General features: G+C 30.0%; 1 protein-coding gene across 1 annotated transcript in view; it reads right to left on the bottom strand.

Annotated features, from left to right (window-relative positions):
- Positions 1–16762, bottom strand: part of LOC123297522 (matrix-remodeling-associated protein 5-like) — a 217067-nt gene that overhangs the window by 1184 nt on the left and 199121 nt on the right. The window contains exon 3 of the mRNA XM_044879215.1: positions 9895–10105. Within this exon, the coding sequence (XP_044735150.1) occupies positions 9895–10105 (211 nt within the window). The remainder of the gene's footprint in view (positions 1–9894; positions 10106–16762) is intronic.

Here is a 16762-nt window from a genome sequence, read left to right as displayed (position 1 = left end):
GAAAAGAAAAAACGTTAATTGTAAATAAAAAATTACTAAATCACACTGACATTGGATGGTCTAGGTATTTGTTTCGCCTACATTATTGGGTGGTATGGCTAAATATCTTGGGAATAATATACCGCTACAATAAATCAGTGTGGGTAAGATGTTAATTTTTTAATCGATCAATGATATTCTTTATCGAGTAATGTTCTTTACTTTCTATTCCTTTAGTGAGATTAATCTCACGTGTATGAAGCATTTTGAAATTTTTTAATCCAAATGACTTCTTAATTTGTTTTTAGTGTGAAATAAAAATACCGAAGATTTGTATGTCCCTGATTAAAAAAAAAAGTTTAGAGACAAAGAAAAAAAGTATTGAATGAATATTCACGGAATCTTCGAGATGTTTATCCGAATGTGGACATTGCTTTCCGTATTTTTTTGAGTATTCCGGCTACAAATTGTTCAGGCGAAAGATCTTTTTCTACTCTTAAAAGGGTAAAAACCTATTTACGCGCAAGCATGGGCCAAGATAAACTTAATGCACTTTCATTACTGTCTATTGAAGCCCAACTAGTCCAAGAAATTAATTACGACGACATAATTGACGTTTTTGCACGGACCAAAGCCAGGAAAAAGAAATTTTCAAATTGATTAATATTAAAAGAAATATGAATTTTATCTGTCTAAAGTTTATATATATATTTATCTGTCTTGTTTATCAGTAATATTTAAAAAATTATATTTCAATAAATTCAGTTACTTTAAAATAAAAAACTGGATCAAAATTAATGAAATTCATTCTATCAAAAAGGGCGGCGAATCGAACGGGGCCTAGGGCGGCAGCAAGCCTAAATCCGTCACTGCATTTTTCACAAAAAAAATCGGACTCATTACAATAACTTTCTATACTAGGAAGTTAAAAACTCAATAAATTATTTTTAAATAAATACCTGTATACAAATTATATAACTAATGTTCTCTGTTATTCTTATTCGTAAATAATAACCCAATATCATAAATATTGTTATTTTTTTATTTGTTTGTTATAAAAAATTTTATGAACTGTAGCAGTTCACGAAAAAAATTTGTTATTCAATAAAAGTACTATTATTACAGTGACCAGGGGCGGTTTGCTTTATATATGAAATACTTTTATACCATGTATATATGAAATATACATAGTATATTAAGTTTTGTTCCAAGTTTGTAACGCTTAAAAATAATGATGCTTGGAAAAAAATTTTGTCATAGGTGTTCACTAAATCCCCTAATTAGTCCATTTCCGGTTGTCCGTCCGTTCGTCCGTCCGCCTGTGGACATGATAACTCAAAAACGAAAAAAGATATCGAGCTGAAATTTTTACAGCGTACTCAGGACGTAAAAAGTGGGGTCAAGTTCGTAAATGAGCATCATAGGTCAATTGGGTCTTGGGTCCGTAGGACCCATCTTGTAAACCTTTAGAGATAGAACAAAAGTTTTAGATGAATTCGTTTGTAAGTTCTCCAAATTTTTAATAGATGACGGTAAGAGTAATATAATTACCCTTAAACAATCCTATTTTTCGTCAGGGTTAATAAATAACGTACTTTTGTATTTTTTTTTACCATGAGCCATACCAATGGCCAGATCAATTAGTTGAATTATTATTTATTAACCAATTTGGGATTTCGTCTGAAAATCCGAATAAGTTGGTCAAAATAGAAAAGCATATACCATGTACGAAGCGAACCGCCTTTAGTGGGAGTACTATACTACCGTATTTTATTATTGACCTTTCATAATGGTTTGTTTTTCTCAAACCTTCTCTTATATTGCAGACACACAAGTGTGTTTCTACACACTTGGTATATTGTTAATACTTATGTAGCTGTAGGTAGGAACGTAAATGTCTGCATACCCTTAACCTAGTTAACATAAAAATTCTATATAAAAATTATGTCAATTGTACGTTTATAGCCAGACCTGAAAATTATATGACTTTTTGTAGCTTTTGTGCCCATGAAGTATCACACACAATTTCAGCAAGATCGAATGCTTCATCTATTTAAATCTCAGCTTTTAATTTTTAAAGCAACAAGAGTTGAATATTTGAAATTTCAATCGATTTTTTGCAATTTGAGGGGACATCGATGGACCAATCGGGTTCATTCGCAGCTCATTTTTTTCGTCTTTTTACGGCACTTTACCATTTTTTTTGGACCCTTTCCGACCATCAAAAAATGTTCGATTTTAGTTTCTTCAATTTGTATCATAATTATCTATTTAATTTTTATCCTTTCCACTGGGAAGTTAGTCGTGTGGACCTTTCGGGTCGCACCTAGACCGCTTTTTTAAAATTTTTCTATGTCTACGTATTATAGAATTACACATAGAAATTTAATTGGGTTTTTTTAAACTTTTCCATGTACGCTTATTAACAAAGGTTTGTTTTTTCTTATTTGTTTTTTACTAACTGGTAAACCGTTTCCTTAATAAATAATTACGACTTTTATACATTTAAAAAAATAGAAAACCATACATATATTTTACATGTGTAAAACAATCCATACCATTATTTCGAGTTGTATAGAAAGGGGATAAGCGAGAGCAATCTATATCAATATTTACTTTTAAACCCAGCGAAGCGGGTGGTTATCACTCTAGTACTATATATTTTCACAAAGTTTTAAGTCAGATGCATGTATTATTGTATTTTCTTTCAAATGTTTAATAGAATTGCCAAATTTGATAAAGGTAAAGATATTTTTTATGTATCAAATAGTCGATCTATTTATGTACCTTCATGTAGATTTGTATACCCTACTCGAAAATTATGTCTATGAACTTGGAACTTCTTTGCTGTCGTTAAATGTAATAATGTAGCAAGTTGTATAGAAACATCTTTTAGCTCTTCTAAAATTGAATTATAAAATTTTAAACATATTAAAATCTCAAAATTCTTCACATTCTTGCTTAGGTGAACTCTTAAACTATAAAGGTTAGTTCTTTGTTTTTCAAGAAAAACAAGCAAAAAGTGGATTTTTTTCCTCCAAAACTTGGAACTGAACTCCAAAATTTCTGATATACTTACGTATTATAACGGTTTGGGGTTTCGTGAGTATACCCCTCATATTTTTGTGTTGTTGGATCCTTATGGATGGAAAATAGTGATATAAAATTTGTTGTGAAAATAAAAATGAAAACTTGGTGGTGATTGATTAATTTTTTTAATAAAATTGAATATTTTTGGTTTTTGAATTCATGTTTTTAATATAATTAATATAAATTTTTTATTATAGGTATTCTATGCATAGATTATTTGTTCATGATTTTATTATAAATTTGTTGACAAAAATTATTGATTTTAATTAATTTAAATGTTTTTATTTTATAAAAAGTTGATATTTGGTAGATAAAATTGGTAGTTTCAAGTTTATAAATTTTGATTGAATAGATTCAATAGTTCGGTTGCAATAACTCAAGTTTTAATAGGGATAATATTTGAAAAAATAAAAAACATGAACTAGAACAAATTTGCAATTTTCTTATAAATATAATTATGTGGGTTTTTTTTTCGCTAAGGACTCTCTTTCGACTTATAAACAAATAGCGGGCCGGAAAAATGATAAAACTTAATACTTAAAATCGTGCTAGCTTCTTTTATAAAACGTATTTTTATGTTCATAACATTAAAATATAGACTCATACCTGAGTACCTCAAATGATTACAAAAATATTATTTATTGGCCGATCTACGGACCGGACGTATCAAATCAAGCTCTGCACGTCCACCTTATGTAATATCATTTTTGTTTACAATTTTAATCATACTTCCGGTTCTATTGGTCGTATCAAGCCGAATTGAAAAGAAATAATTGTTTTTTCATGTAGAATAAAATGGGACAAAATTTTTTTAGAAAAACCTCCAATAGCCCACCTCCTCCCACTCTGAGCGTTGGGCAAGTGAAAAATTCGGATTCAGCGGGTCAAAATACGCCTAAATGCAGACCTTGTTCGGTAACACCTGTAAATATATTCGAAACCCATTCAGCGTGGCGCCTCAACACTCAGTGTTGGATTTACCGGGAAGCAAAGGAAGCAATTGCTTGGGGCCTCGCTTGGACAGGGGCCCCAAAAAATGGAAAATTTTGAAAACACTTTCGAAAATTTGAAAAAAGAAATAAATAACACATGAAAAAAAGGAAAAATCCATGTCAACAATATATATATTGTACCAAATCATTTTCAAGGATGAACTGTTTTCAGCGCTTCCAAATGTTGAACGCCTCATCAGGCTATTCCTTACAATACCGATAGCTAATAGTACAGGGGAAAGATCGTTCAGCGCATTAAAACGCGTCAAAAATTATTTACGCTCATCGATGTGTCAAGAAAAAGTAAGTGATTTAGGCTTACTGTTTATCGAAAAAGACAAGTTTCAAAAACTTGGCTTTGATGATGTCATTCATCAATTTGCGACTGAGAAAAGTAGAAAAAAGTTGTAATTTAGATTATAAGTTAGCTGTAAAATATATTGATTATGCAAAATTAACTAGTTATTCATTATTTTGAAATATCTGGGGGGGGGGTATTTTACAATGAGGGCCCCAAAAACCTGAGGTTGCTTGGGGCCCCGTCAGAGGTAAATCCGGCACTGCCTACACTATATTCTTTTGACAAGAATTGTTAAAAAGTTATTTTAAGTAATGTCTATCGAAAAGCGTTTTTTATATATATTCTCTATAACTATTCGTACGCCAAGTTCATATACATACTCAAAAAAAAGTTTAATACTATCGGTTTTTATTTCTAATTTAATCTAATTTTTTCATACGTCTAAGTAATCCAAATATAGTGAAAGTACGGTCACAAAACTCGGCTAGTGTTACGTAATACTATAATACAAATAAGTATATTTTTAGTAACGATAAATCTCATAAATTTTTGATTAAATTGTCGTTTTTACATACAATATAAATGATTTTTCCTATACTTTTGAAATTTATTATTTTATTATTTGTAAATGTCATTTTTATTCTCAAAAAGACGAAAATAAGGAAAGGTACATTTAATGTCAACTGTCAACATTATTATTTTCATAACAACAACATTATTATTTTTGTTGTTTTTAGTATCGAGAAAAAAGAAATATAACGAGAAACTATAAGGTACGAACGATTTCAAAAGTCAAAGCAATAGTCTGTCAAAAGAGCTTTTTTTTAGCGAATTGCCGAAGGAAATGGAGCTATTGATTTTGTACTGATGATGGAAGTTTGAAAAAATTCTCAAATGTTCATCGATCCTATCTAATAGATCTCAAAAATGACCATCGTTAAAATTTAGATATATATACATATATATATATATATATATATATATATATATATATATATATATATATATATACATATATATCTATACGTTTGCGTGTCTGTAAACTCTTTAGCTTATAGATTAAATAAAATTCGGTATCAAGAAGGGTTTTGTGATTTGAAAGGTCAACTTAGTTAATGAAAAAAATCTACCGATAAACAAAGGGTGGGAGTTTTTTTCAAAAAAAAAAAAATTTTGTACTTTTTGATCAGATCTCTGAGGGAATTTTTTGACCAAAGTCAAATGAATGGACCTTAACAACATTCCCTTACACAATTTTCAATTACTAAATTATATAAAACTTTCTCGTTTTCACCTTTTTTCCTAGTAAAAAAAGAAAACCACAATATAATGAAAATTGCGTAGGAAAAATAAAAAGAAACTAATTAAAAAGTATATAAATACATAGTCACATTCACTCAAAGACAGACGATTAAAATATAAATGAATTCTTAGATTATGTATTATATTAAAATATAACTGTTAATGTTTTTTAATTGAAAATAACATCTACTGGCTTATCATAAGATGTAAAGCAGGAATGGGCAAATGTGACTCAGAGAAGTCCCTAACACTTCTGTAACTAAATAACGAGCAAGACAGCGACAAATTAACCAGTGTCAACTAATAATACGAGTAAGACAGAGAGACAAAATTTTTATTCTACCTATCTCATTACTATTAGAGAAACTGAGATAGGCAGAATGTGGAGTCCTCGTCCCGGAATTAAGTACATAAGTGATAGTTAGCAAAAAACTGACATCAAAGCTGAAAAGTTCGAGCCAAAATTAGTGGGTTTCAAAAAAAATTCCAATAAAATCGGATCAAATATGCCTCTGTTATCAAAAAAATTGAATTTTTTAACTTCATGACGTCATCAAAATCCAAAAAATTTAATTTTGCTCTATCTTTCCCAAATTTTACCCAATTTAGATAAACCAAGTATGGAATCCTACTAAATTTGGGTCATACTTTTCAAATTTGTTTTCAAAATCAACCTAGCTATAATAGATTTCAAGAATTTGGAGTCCTGGTCCCGAAATTAAGCCCATAGATGATAGCTAGCAAAAAACTGACATCAAAGCTGAAAAGTTCGACCCAAAATTAGTGGGTTTGAAAAAAAATTTCAATAAGATTGGATCAAATATGCCTGTGTTATCAAAAAAATTGAATTTTTTAACTTCATGACGTCATCAAAATCCAAAAAATTTAATTTTGCTCTATCTTTCCCAAATTTTACCCAATTTCGATAAACCAAGTATGGAATCCTAATAAATTTGGGTCATACTTTTCAAATTTGTTTTCAAAATTAACCTAGCTATAATAGATTTAAAGAATTTGGAGTCCTGGTCCCGAAATTAAGCCCATAAATGATAGCTAGCAAAAAACTGACATCAAAGCTGAAAAGTTCGAGCCAAAATTAGTGGGTTTCAAAAAAATTCCAATAAAATCGGATCAAATATGCCTCTGTTATCAAAAAAATTGAATTTTTTAACTTCATGACGTCATCAAAATCCAAAAAATTTAATTTTGCTCTATCTTTCCCAAATTTTACCCAATTTTGATAAACCAGGAATGGAATCCTACTAAATTTGGGTCATACTTTTCAAATTTGTTTTCAAAATTAACCTTGCTATAATAGATTTCAAGAATTTGGAGTCCTGGTCCTGAAATTAAGCCCATAAATGATAGCTAGCAAAAAACTGAAATCAAAGCTGAAAAGTTCGAGCCAAAATTAGTGGGTTTCAAAAAAAATTCCAATAAAATCGGATCAAATATGCCTCTGTTATCAAAAAAATTGAATTTTTTAACTTCATGACGTCATCAAAATCCAAAAAATTTAATTTTGCTCTATCTTTGCCAAATTTTACCCAATTTTGATAAACCAAATATGGAATCCTACTAAATTTGGGTGATACTTTTCAAATTTGTTTTCAAAATTAACCCAGCCATAATAGATTTCAAGAATTTGGAGTCCTGGTCCCGAAATTAAGCCCATAAATGATAGCTAGCAAAAAACTGACATCAAAGCTGAAAAGTTCGAGCCAAAATTAGTGGGTTTGAAAAAAAATTCCAATAAGATTCGATCAAATTTGCCTGTGTTATCAAAAAAATCGAATTTATTTACCTACAAGTCCTACCTGCTATGGGACTATTACTGTTTTGTTTTTTTTAAATAATAATTTGTATATGTTTATATATTTTATTTTAAAAAATACATAAAAATAAATATCACTTAATGGTATCATTTAACATAAAAGTGTATGCAAATTTATCAAATGTAAACAGTTGTGAAAATGATTTTAATGAAGTCATTAAAAAATGTAATAAATCAACAACACTGATAAATAAATGGATATTTCTCTGTATTCGCTATCCATTTTGTTTGACAATATTCTATTTTATTTATTTTATTTATGTTTTGCCATTTACCTACACTGGGAAAAATTTATTTGATAATTTTATTAAAATGTACTGAAAATTATATAGGCCGTCCGGGAAAATTCGAGAAGGCCCACAGCTTAGGGAAAACTTTTCCAAATACAGGAAAATGGGATTTGCTAGGGAGAGGCTGAGGAGAAAGCAGTGAAACTTCGTATCAGGGTTTATATCAACAAGGTCCCAGGTTTGATGTAACTCCCCTCTGAGACCCTTTCTCCCTGTAGCCGTGGAGCTGGAGGGGATGAAATCGTCAAAAATAAAAACAATTTTTTAATTTTTGATAAATAAATAATAGAAATATTTTAAAGTGGAAGTCATATAATTTTATTGCTGTTATTAATTTTATTTATTAAAGCGGAAAATGTTCTTTATAATCTTAAAAGTACGCTACTTCAAAAATAGATAAGAGCGTATACCTACTGGGTATTCCTTATAATACCTACGTGGAGCTTCTATCTCTAAATATAAAAAAGACATATATTAACTTCTTTATGGAACATGTTCCTTATTGCACGTTTCTGATTTGTGTGCGGGTAGAGAGCCTCGAAAAAAAAATACTGTGTGTCAGCTCCAACGAACTGGAGTTTACTCCTTAAGTGTTGCATAGTGTGGTGTGTCCTTCTGGTTATTGTCGATTTCAAATAAAAGATGCTTTGTCTGTTATACGTACTATGTAGTATAATTTATATAAATTAACCCGAAAAAACCCATGTTTATAATTTATACAAATTAACGTACGATGTACGTTGGTTGAGTAGCTATGTAGTTATTCTGTAGCGGATGGGTAATAACTGCACTGTGTGCTGTGTACGTCAAGTTATTGTTAGTTTCAAACAATAGATGTTTTATCGACAGCACACAAGTTAGTTAAAGTTAGTTAAAGACCATTTTTTTGAACTACAGACAAATTGAACATTTTTCAAGTACGCACGAATTACATTTAAGAGCGAAGCACTTACACATTTATTTCATAGGAAATACTCGGTACAAAATAATTCATGGTATATTTTAGACGGAAATAATTTCACTGGTACATTATTATAAATAACATTTTGGAAACGTTGAGAAGTCTACAAGGAGATGGTTTTATAATTTTAATACTAATAAAAAAATTTATTATACAAAAAAGTTTTTAAAGATCTTAATGTTCAAAGATGTTTTTTGATGTTTCTATGAAAAAATATGCCCGTTTATTACAGTTTTTATATTTGCCTTTTGTATACTTAGTAGAATACAAATTATGTTTTGAACATTAAAAAATCGATGGTTTTTTTATAGGGGAAAACAAAAAATTTTAGTTTTAAAGTGATTTTATTGTTAAAAATTCAACTCTTATAAATCATAAAATACCATTTAATCATTAACCTGTATTTGTGGATTTTGTGACCTCCTTGTCGAATGATTATTAGTTCATAATTTCCTGCAGAAGATACCTTTTAATTATTAACAAGTGAAAACAAACAATTGACTGAGTTAATTGTTGAAATACCATGCATAGTCAGTGTTGATTTCTTTATCACATTACACATACAAACATGTGACACATACATAACTGATAATCAAGTATAGTACATATTATAAAATTTCCGCCTAATTGGCGCCCTCACGGGTAAACAGTGATGTTTACGAAAAAATGTTTCAAACAAAAGTTGTTTAATTTTTGATATGGAACATTTTTTAAACTTTTGTTCTATCTCTAACGGTTTACAAGATGGGTCCTACAGACCCAAGACCCAATTGACCTATGATGCTCATTTACGAACTTGACCTCACTTTTTACGTCCTGAGTACGCTGTAAAAATTCCAGCTCGATATCTTTTTTCGTTTTTGAGTTATCGTGTCCACAGACGGACGGACGGACAACCGGAAATGGACTAATTAGGTAATTAGGTGATTTTATGAACAGCTATGACAAAATTTTTTTATCAGCATCATTTTTTTTAAGCGTTACAAACTTGGGACTAAACTTAATATTTATTTATTTTTATTTATTTATTGCCAGGATAATATACTATGTATATTTCATATACACATAGTATAAGCTCAGCTTTGATAAAATGCGGTTTATATATAATGCTATAACATAACAAATGAATGAATATAATTATTTACCTGTTACAATAAGATTTATAAATATACTAGTTGGTGGATGAGTAGACACTTGGCACTCGTACATGCCTGCATCACGAGGTTGCACGTACTTGATTTGAAGTCCCCAATTCTGTAGATGTCTAACATGTTCAACAAGAAATCTACCATCGCTACTGTATGTAGCTAATCCTACCGTCAATAAATGGTAATCTTCACGTCGTATCCATGATACCTATAACAATAAAAATTACATTTTTAATATTCAACATTTAGTTTTTTGTCTTGACATCCTTATAACTTAATAAAATAGGTTATATTTCTGTTATTTAGTATTAAAATAAGTAAATATTCTACAAATAAAATAAAGTTCGAAAATTAAAACCTCGACAATTACAAAATCGTGCTCTTAAAATTATGAAAACAAGAAAATATTTTCGTCTGAAATTGTTATGACAAGATAATTGGGACCTCTTTTCGGTCCTGTGGAAAACTGTTTAATCTGAGAGGTTCCCCGACTGTAATGACGATTTTGCTTATCATTACAATTACAGAGGAAAATATTTTCTTGTTTTCATACTTTTAAAAGCGCGATTCTGTGACTGTCGGGGTTTAAGTTTTCGAACTTTATGTTATAAGCATTATTTTGGAGTTATAATTTCGTGAGAAAGTACGTACTCACGTAAAATGAGTGGAAAAAGTATTTTTTATCTCACGGGCGTAGTTAAGTATAATTTAAATTACTAGAAAATTATTTTAAAAGTCTGAATCCTAAAGGAGATACTCGCCGCAGTATTAACACTTTTACGTTCCAAGATCTACTACACAACTTCTTTATCAAGATAAAGTCAGTTGAAGTACGGACAGTATGTGTGGCTGTTCACACTAAATTTTATTTGAGTTTTCTCTTTTAAGTAAATTATAATCTATTTTGAGGTTGTATATTCATTTTATTATTATTTTCTTTTAAACATTATTTTAATCTGGTTTTGTTTGATAATCCAACTATAAAATTTAATTAAATGTCAACGAATCTAAAGTAGAACAAATTTTCATTTTGTCAATAAATATTTCTAAAAATATATTATTTAATTTTCACATTTAAATGGTATCTTAGTTCAACTTTGTACGAAACTTTAATACGGAGTATAACAAATATGACATGGGAGTGAACTTTCTACATTCAAGCAGTTGCAAACACAATCATTAAACAACGTTGAATGGGTAAAGATAAGTTTCAAGAATTGAAAATAATACATTATAATAAGCTAAGTTTGCGTTAAATCGAAGCCCAGGAAAATTATAGTGAATTATATTTTGCATCGTAGGTGCTATTCGCAGGGGTAAATAGATTTGAAAAACCTTATAGAGATAAATTGTAATAAACTAGTATGATGCTAGTCGCAAATGGTAATGCTTAAATTAAGTATATAGAGTGAACCAATTTAATCTATCATGGCTTGATTGGTAGTTAACAAAAAAAAAAGTAACTTTAATATAAGTTGCAGAGTTTAATCGAGATTGGACTTAGATTCTAATAGTAAGGAATAGAATAACGCTTTAAAATAGAAAGCAGATACTACGATTTTCGAAAAATGTTAGCTTTCTGAAGAAATGCGGAAATATTAAATATATGCTATTATTGCATTTAATCGAACAAAAATATTCTAGAATCATCGAAATCGGTTGACGTGATATTGAGTTATACGTCCTCTTGTCAAATTTAAGACTTTTATGATTTTCTCACGGATGCCGTTTTCACAACTCGACCAAAATGAAATGGGACCACACGGGAAGTATTACCTTTCAAATAGATAAAGAATCATCAAAATCGGTTCACCCCGTCAAAAGTTCTGAGGTAACAAACATAAAAAAAAAATACAGTCGAATTGAGAACCTCCTTTTTTTTGGTTTGAAGTCGGTTAAAAAAAGAAATATTTAAAAAAATCATCAAAATCGGAGCTGTTATTGAAGACTTCCAAATAATACTTTATGCATTTCTTTATGCAATGATGGATGTGAAAGCTTAATGGATATAAAATAATATTGTATACTTTTTTTGTTGTAATTATTAAGCGGAAATTAAAAGTACTTTAATTCTATTTACTATATTAGCAACATTTCATGGATGTGTCGAATTATGGAGAGCTATCTGTATAATAATATTGAGTATGCATTACGTCGCGTCGTTTCTTGTCGCGCGGCGCAGCATTAATTTATTACAGAATGGGTAAAAAGCAATGCAACATTATGTCTCATTACTGTACCTTCATCTTGTATAGAGTATAAGCTAAATATTTTGATAGAAATTTATCTTTATTTTGGACACTTAAAACGAAGAAACAAGAATTTAATTATTTGAAAAAAATTGAAAAGGAAAGCAATTTCACTACATAGTTTTCTACAAAATTCTCTTTTAAAAAATCGACATTTTCGAAAGGGTGAAAATGCTGAAGAGGGGCCAGCAATTTATTTTGAGCAGAAATTTAGTAACGAAGTGCAGGTAGAAGCAATAGTGGTTCAATTGAGCAAGTTTAGGTGGTGTAAAAAAAGTCGTTGGTCTGCGCCAGCCGTAGACGACAAATGCCAGCTGCCAAAAGTATTGTTTGTTACCTACACAATACATCGTTAAAATAAATTTTTTAATAACAAAAACCACATAATCAAAATTTCTGATTTTCTCAAACCACAAATATCCTCTGGCTACTGTAACGACTCTTTTGCCGCCAGATGTAAAATAAATCTGAACCAGTTGCACAATCGACATTCAACACTTTCATGGCATTAACGGAGGAACCTTGGAAAATTCTGCGAACAACGCCGACGCTAACAGCTGCAATGACTTTTTTCCACACCACCTCAAATTAAATTGCTCAACTCAATCACTCTTACCATCGCCATGCACCCTTTTGCTAAATTTTTTCACAAAATAAATTGCTCAACTGTACCACTTAACGCCTTGCCCACCTTTCACCCTTTCATCATTTACGTTATATTTCCTATTGGTGGACATAGCGATATAGGGAATTTAATATTGATTCTGTCATAGTTGTATCACATTACCTACTTACGCTAGTTGCTATAAAAATGCATATTTTCCAATTTCTGCGAAATCTGGCGACTCAATAAAAAAAATTTAATAAAAGACTGAAGAATGAGTACAAGTGGCCATAGTTAGCCATAAACTTTTTCCCTGCATGAAATGATGCTTTATCATGAATGGGTACGTTGCTCGATCATAATTTTATAAAATTTATAGCTATCTATTATTCTAAACAAATCCATGATATAATTCACTATCATAGAATTATATGGACTTTAAGTTTTTTTAATTTTTTAATTTCCGAGAATTGGATGCAATAAAAAAAGTTTTCTATATTCATTTATGTCCATTAAGCTTGCACCACAGCTTTGAACAGTTTTTTACCGATTATTTTGTCATTGTCACCTGAATTTTTCATTGCACTTTTTCAAATGAGTTTTTTAATATTCCTCACTTAATTAGGACAAATTAATTCGCTAGGCTGACTGTTTAGTAAGCGAAACATGAAATATCTTTATTGTGGAAGGAACGAAAAGTTTTGATAGTTAAAGGTTTATGCCAATTCTTTTTATGTAATTTATACTTAGACAAAGAAATAAAGCACAAAAACGGGTCAACTGTCGATTTTGTGAGCAGTGAGACGGGATGCTGTTGCATTCCATTCTTGAGGGTGTCTACAAGTTTTATGAACAAAAGCTATGACGAAGAAATGTTAATCTGGAAAAGCTGTAAGCTAAATATCGATAGAAATATCTCAGTCAAAACCGTAAAACTCTAAGAGACGAGATGTATATTGCCTGCGATGGGAACTAGGTACCTCGTGGGCGATTTTCGTGATCAGCGGCTCTGAAAACCCCCGAGTATACTGTTTGGGCAACTAATGTTACATATTCTCGTAAAGTTCGAAGAAGTGAGGTGCATGCTGTCCTCCCTGATCACCAGGTACTTTGGTGACCATTTTTGTTGTGACGTTTTCATCGGTATTTATTTTCCAGTTTTTCCAGCTTTTCCCGATTTTCATTTTTCTTTCATCACTTTTGTCTACAAAATTTATAGACACCCCTTCGAATTAAGTGCAAAAAACCGCATGCCAATCTGTATTACTGCTCACTAAATCGACAGTTCATTGCTTTATTTCTTCGACTAACTGTAATGAGTTAAATTCAATTAACTTTAATTCCAATTCTTCCCAATTTACTTTTAGGGGATAAAGTGGAAGAGTGACCTCCAATAACAAATGATAAATAATGGCAACAATCTGAATGCAACCGACATGTTGACTGCAAAGTATAAAACTATGGAACTTTTTACGATATCCTTGATAATTGTAAGTTTTTACTATATTCATAGAGACGAGCTTTCCTAGCCCAACATGAAACTAAAAAACTTCAAGCTTCGGATTTATTCGTTGCAGAAAATATGCCGATTTAATATAGTACTTAAAGGAAATAGAAAATTATTTGTTTGGAAGGTAGGTATTGATCTGTGCTCTGAGAGTTACTACTTGTAATTTAAGTTTTTTTCTTAGAAAAAGAAAATTATCATAGGAAAAATTAAATTTCAAGAATTAATTTAAACGTACATTGTTTTTGACAGACAACAAACAACGAACTACAACTGGCTATGACGATACTTTTTAATCACTTCTAGTGTCACAGTGCAGTGTTTAAAAGAAAAACTTGGTAATAATAAGATTATGAAGTATACCAAGCAAACAAGACACTCTACTGCACTAAATAAGAATGTAGTTTATTTGTAAGTTTGTCTTCCATTAAGTTTAAAATAATTAAATTACATTTATATTTACTACAATCATTTAAAACAATTCATTTAACAAACTTCTTTAAAAACAAAAACAAGTTGCAAGTTAGATTTTGACTGATACCAACACAAAATTTCAAAATAATCACTTGGCTTAAATATTTCTTATGGAAATAAATCTGTTCAAGTTTGATTTTTTGGCTCTTTGCGCAGGTCCAAGTTTGAAATTTTCTCTCACCATAAGATGATTGTGGTACGAAACCACGGAAGACGACCAATCTGAAGGGTTCAAAAGAATAAATTTCTTAATATCTAATCTAACATTTTCTCCATCTCTTATCATTTACGGACATCAGTTTAGTTTTCAAAAATTCTAAAAGCTAAGATCAAATTCGAGGTTTACGTGAGATACACCCTCTCCTTTATAAAGTTGTTCGTTTCTTTAAAACGAATATAAAATATATTTTTTAATTCAAACATTGGATGCCGCCGTCACGTCTCGTCTTGCGACATGATTACTGTCATTGAAATATATCATTTAAAGATAAAAAATAATTCATAAATGAATAAAGAAAACATCAGCGTGTAAATTGTAAAATATTATTATTAATTTCATAAATAAACATGACCTGTTTACAGAACATTTCAACAATATCATATCAGTTATAATCAATACATACGTTACTGGTGTCCCACGACGCTTGCAACGAGTGGAAATCGAATTTACTAATTTAAAATTCTGCACAAAAAACACACCCAACAGATTTAAATTTTTAATATTTTTCTAAATAACTTTTTTAATTTGCTAATAAATGTTCCTTATCGCACAATACAATTTGTTTGCTGGTTGGGAGGTAAAACCAAAAAATGGTGCAACAATTTTAAACGATCCCAAAATCCGACGAAGTGTTACCTAAAACATTTTTAATCGATTCAGCTTGCCATGAATTTTAAGGATATTTTGAAAATAATTTACAATCTATCAATTTATATTTTTTTGTCCAAAGTTTTGCCTTCAAAAAAATGAGTTATGAATTATCAGAAGAAGTTAAACAAAATAAAGATACTTTGAAGTAAGAATAGGGAAATTTTATGTTATGTCATATTATATATCTTGATCAAGCCAAATGAAGGTAATGTACGCACATATTGGGTTGACTACTAAATCAAAAGTATGTCTTTTTTTAGACTAATATTACAATTAATTTATAACTTAAAGTAGCTTTAATATTTAATTCTATATCGTGAGAGAGAAAAAACCATTTAGAAGTAAATTTTTTTGTAACAGACTAAAGATTAAGACTATGACTAAGACTATGAATACTTAAGACTGCTTGCGCCTTTTCTCATATAACTAAGAAAAGAACAGAGATTAAGATAGCTTAATCTCTTAAGTCAAAAGTCAAAAAAGGAGCAAGCAGTTTTCCAGTGAAAATTTGTAACTTATAATTCCAAAATCACCTTACGTGAAAACAAAAGCAAGCAAGAGCTTAAAAAAAAAGTGGCGCGGAAGCAAAAAAAATTGAAGAAGAAAATGAAATCGTTGAGTTTGAAGACAAAAATTATGAATACGAATATGATGATATATTTTTTTATTATTGCCAAACAAAAGGTACTTAATAGTCATTTGAATCAATTTTGAGCATAAAAATCCCTTCATTATATTTTGTCCGGAAATTTGGTACAAATACTCCACTGTGTGACAGCTTTCGGTTATAACAAATTTATTTTACAACAGAGCCTATTCAATCAGTTTAAAATAAATACACACAGATGCCATGGAATAACAACTACGATGTTAACTCAAATACTTACTCGTTCGCGTTGATACAATACAAATGATTTTGATTGATTTGTTTAGTTAGTTTCATCAAACCAATTAACCACTGGGATTTTAATTATTATCTTTCACCAATAAACAAACTCCATCCACATTATTATTATTATTACGAAAAACCACAATATTGTAATAATGTAGGTATTATTATTTGTAATATTTATATTACGTTCCTATATCTATCTACTAAATGTTTAGATTGGAACCCAGTGATGGATTTAGGCCTAGGCCCGTGAGGCCCGGGTCTAAGG

The sequence above is a fragment of the Chrysoperla carnea genome, chromosome 4, assembly GCF_905475395.1.
Source record: "Chrysoperla carnea chromosome 4, inChrCarn1.1, whole genome shotgun sequence".
NCBI lineage: Eukaryota > Metazoa > Arthropoda > Insecta > Neuroptera > Chrysopidae > Chrysoperla > Chrysoperla carnea.
Note: the sequence above shows the minus strand (reverse complement) of the source record. Positions and strands in the feature narration are given on the sequence as shown.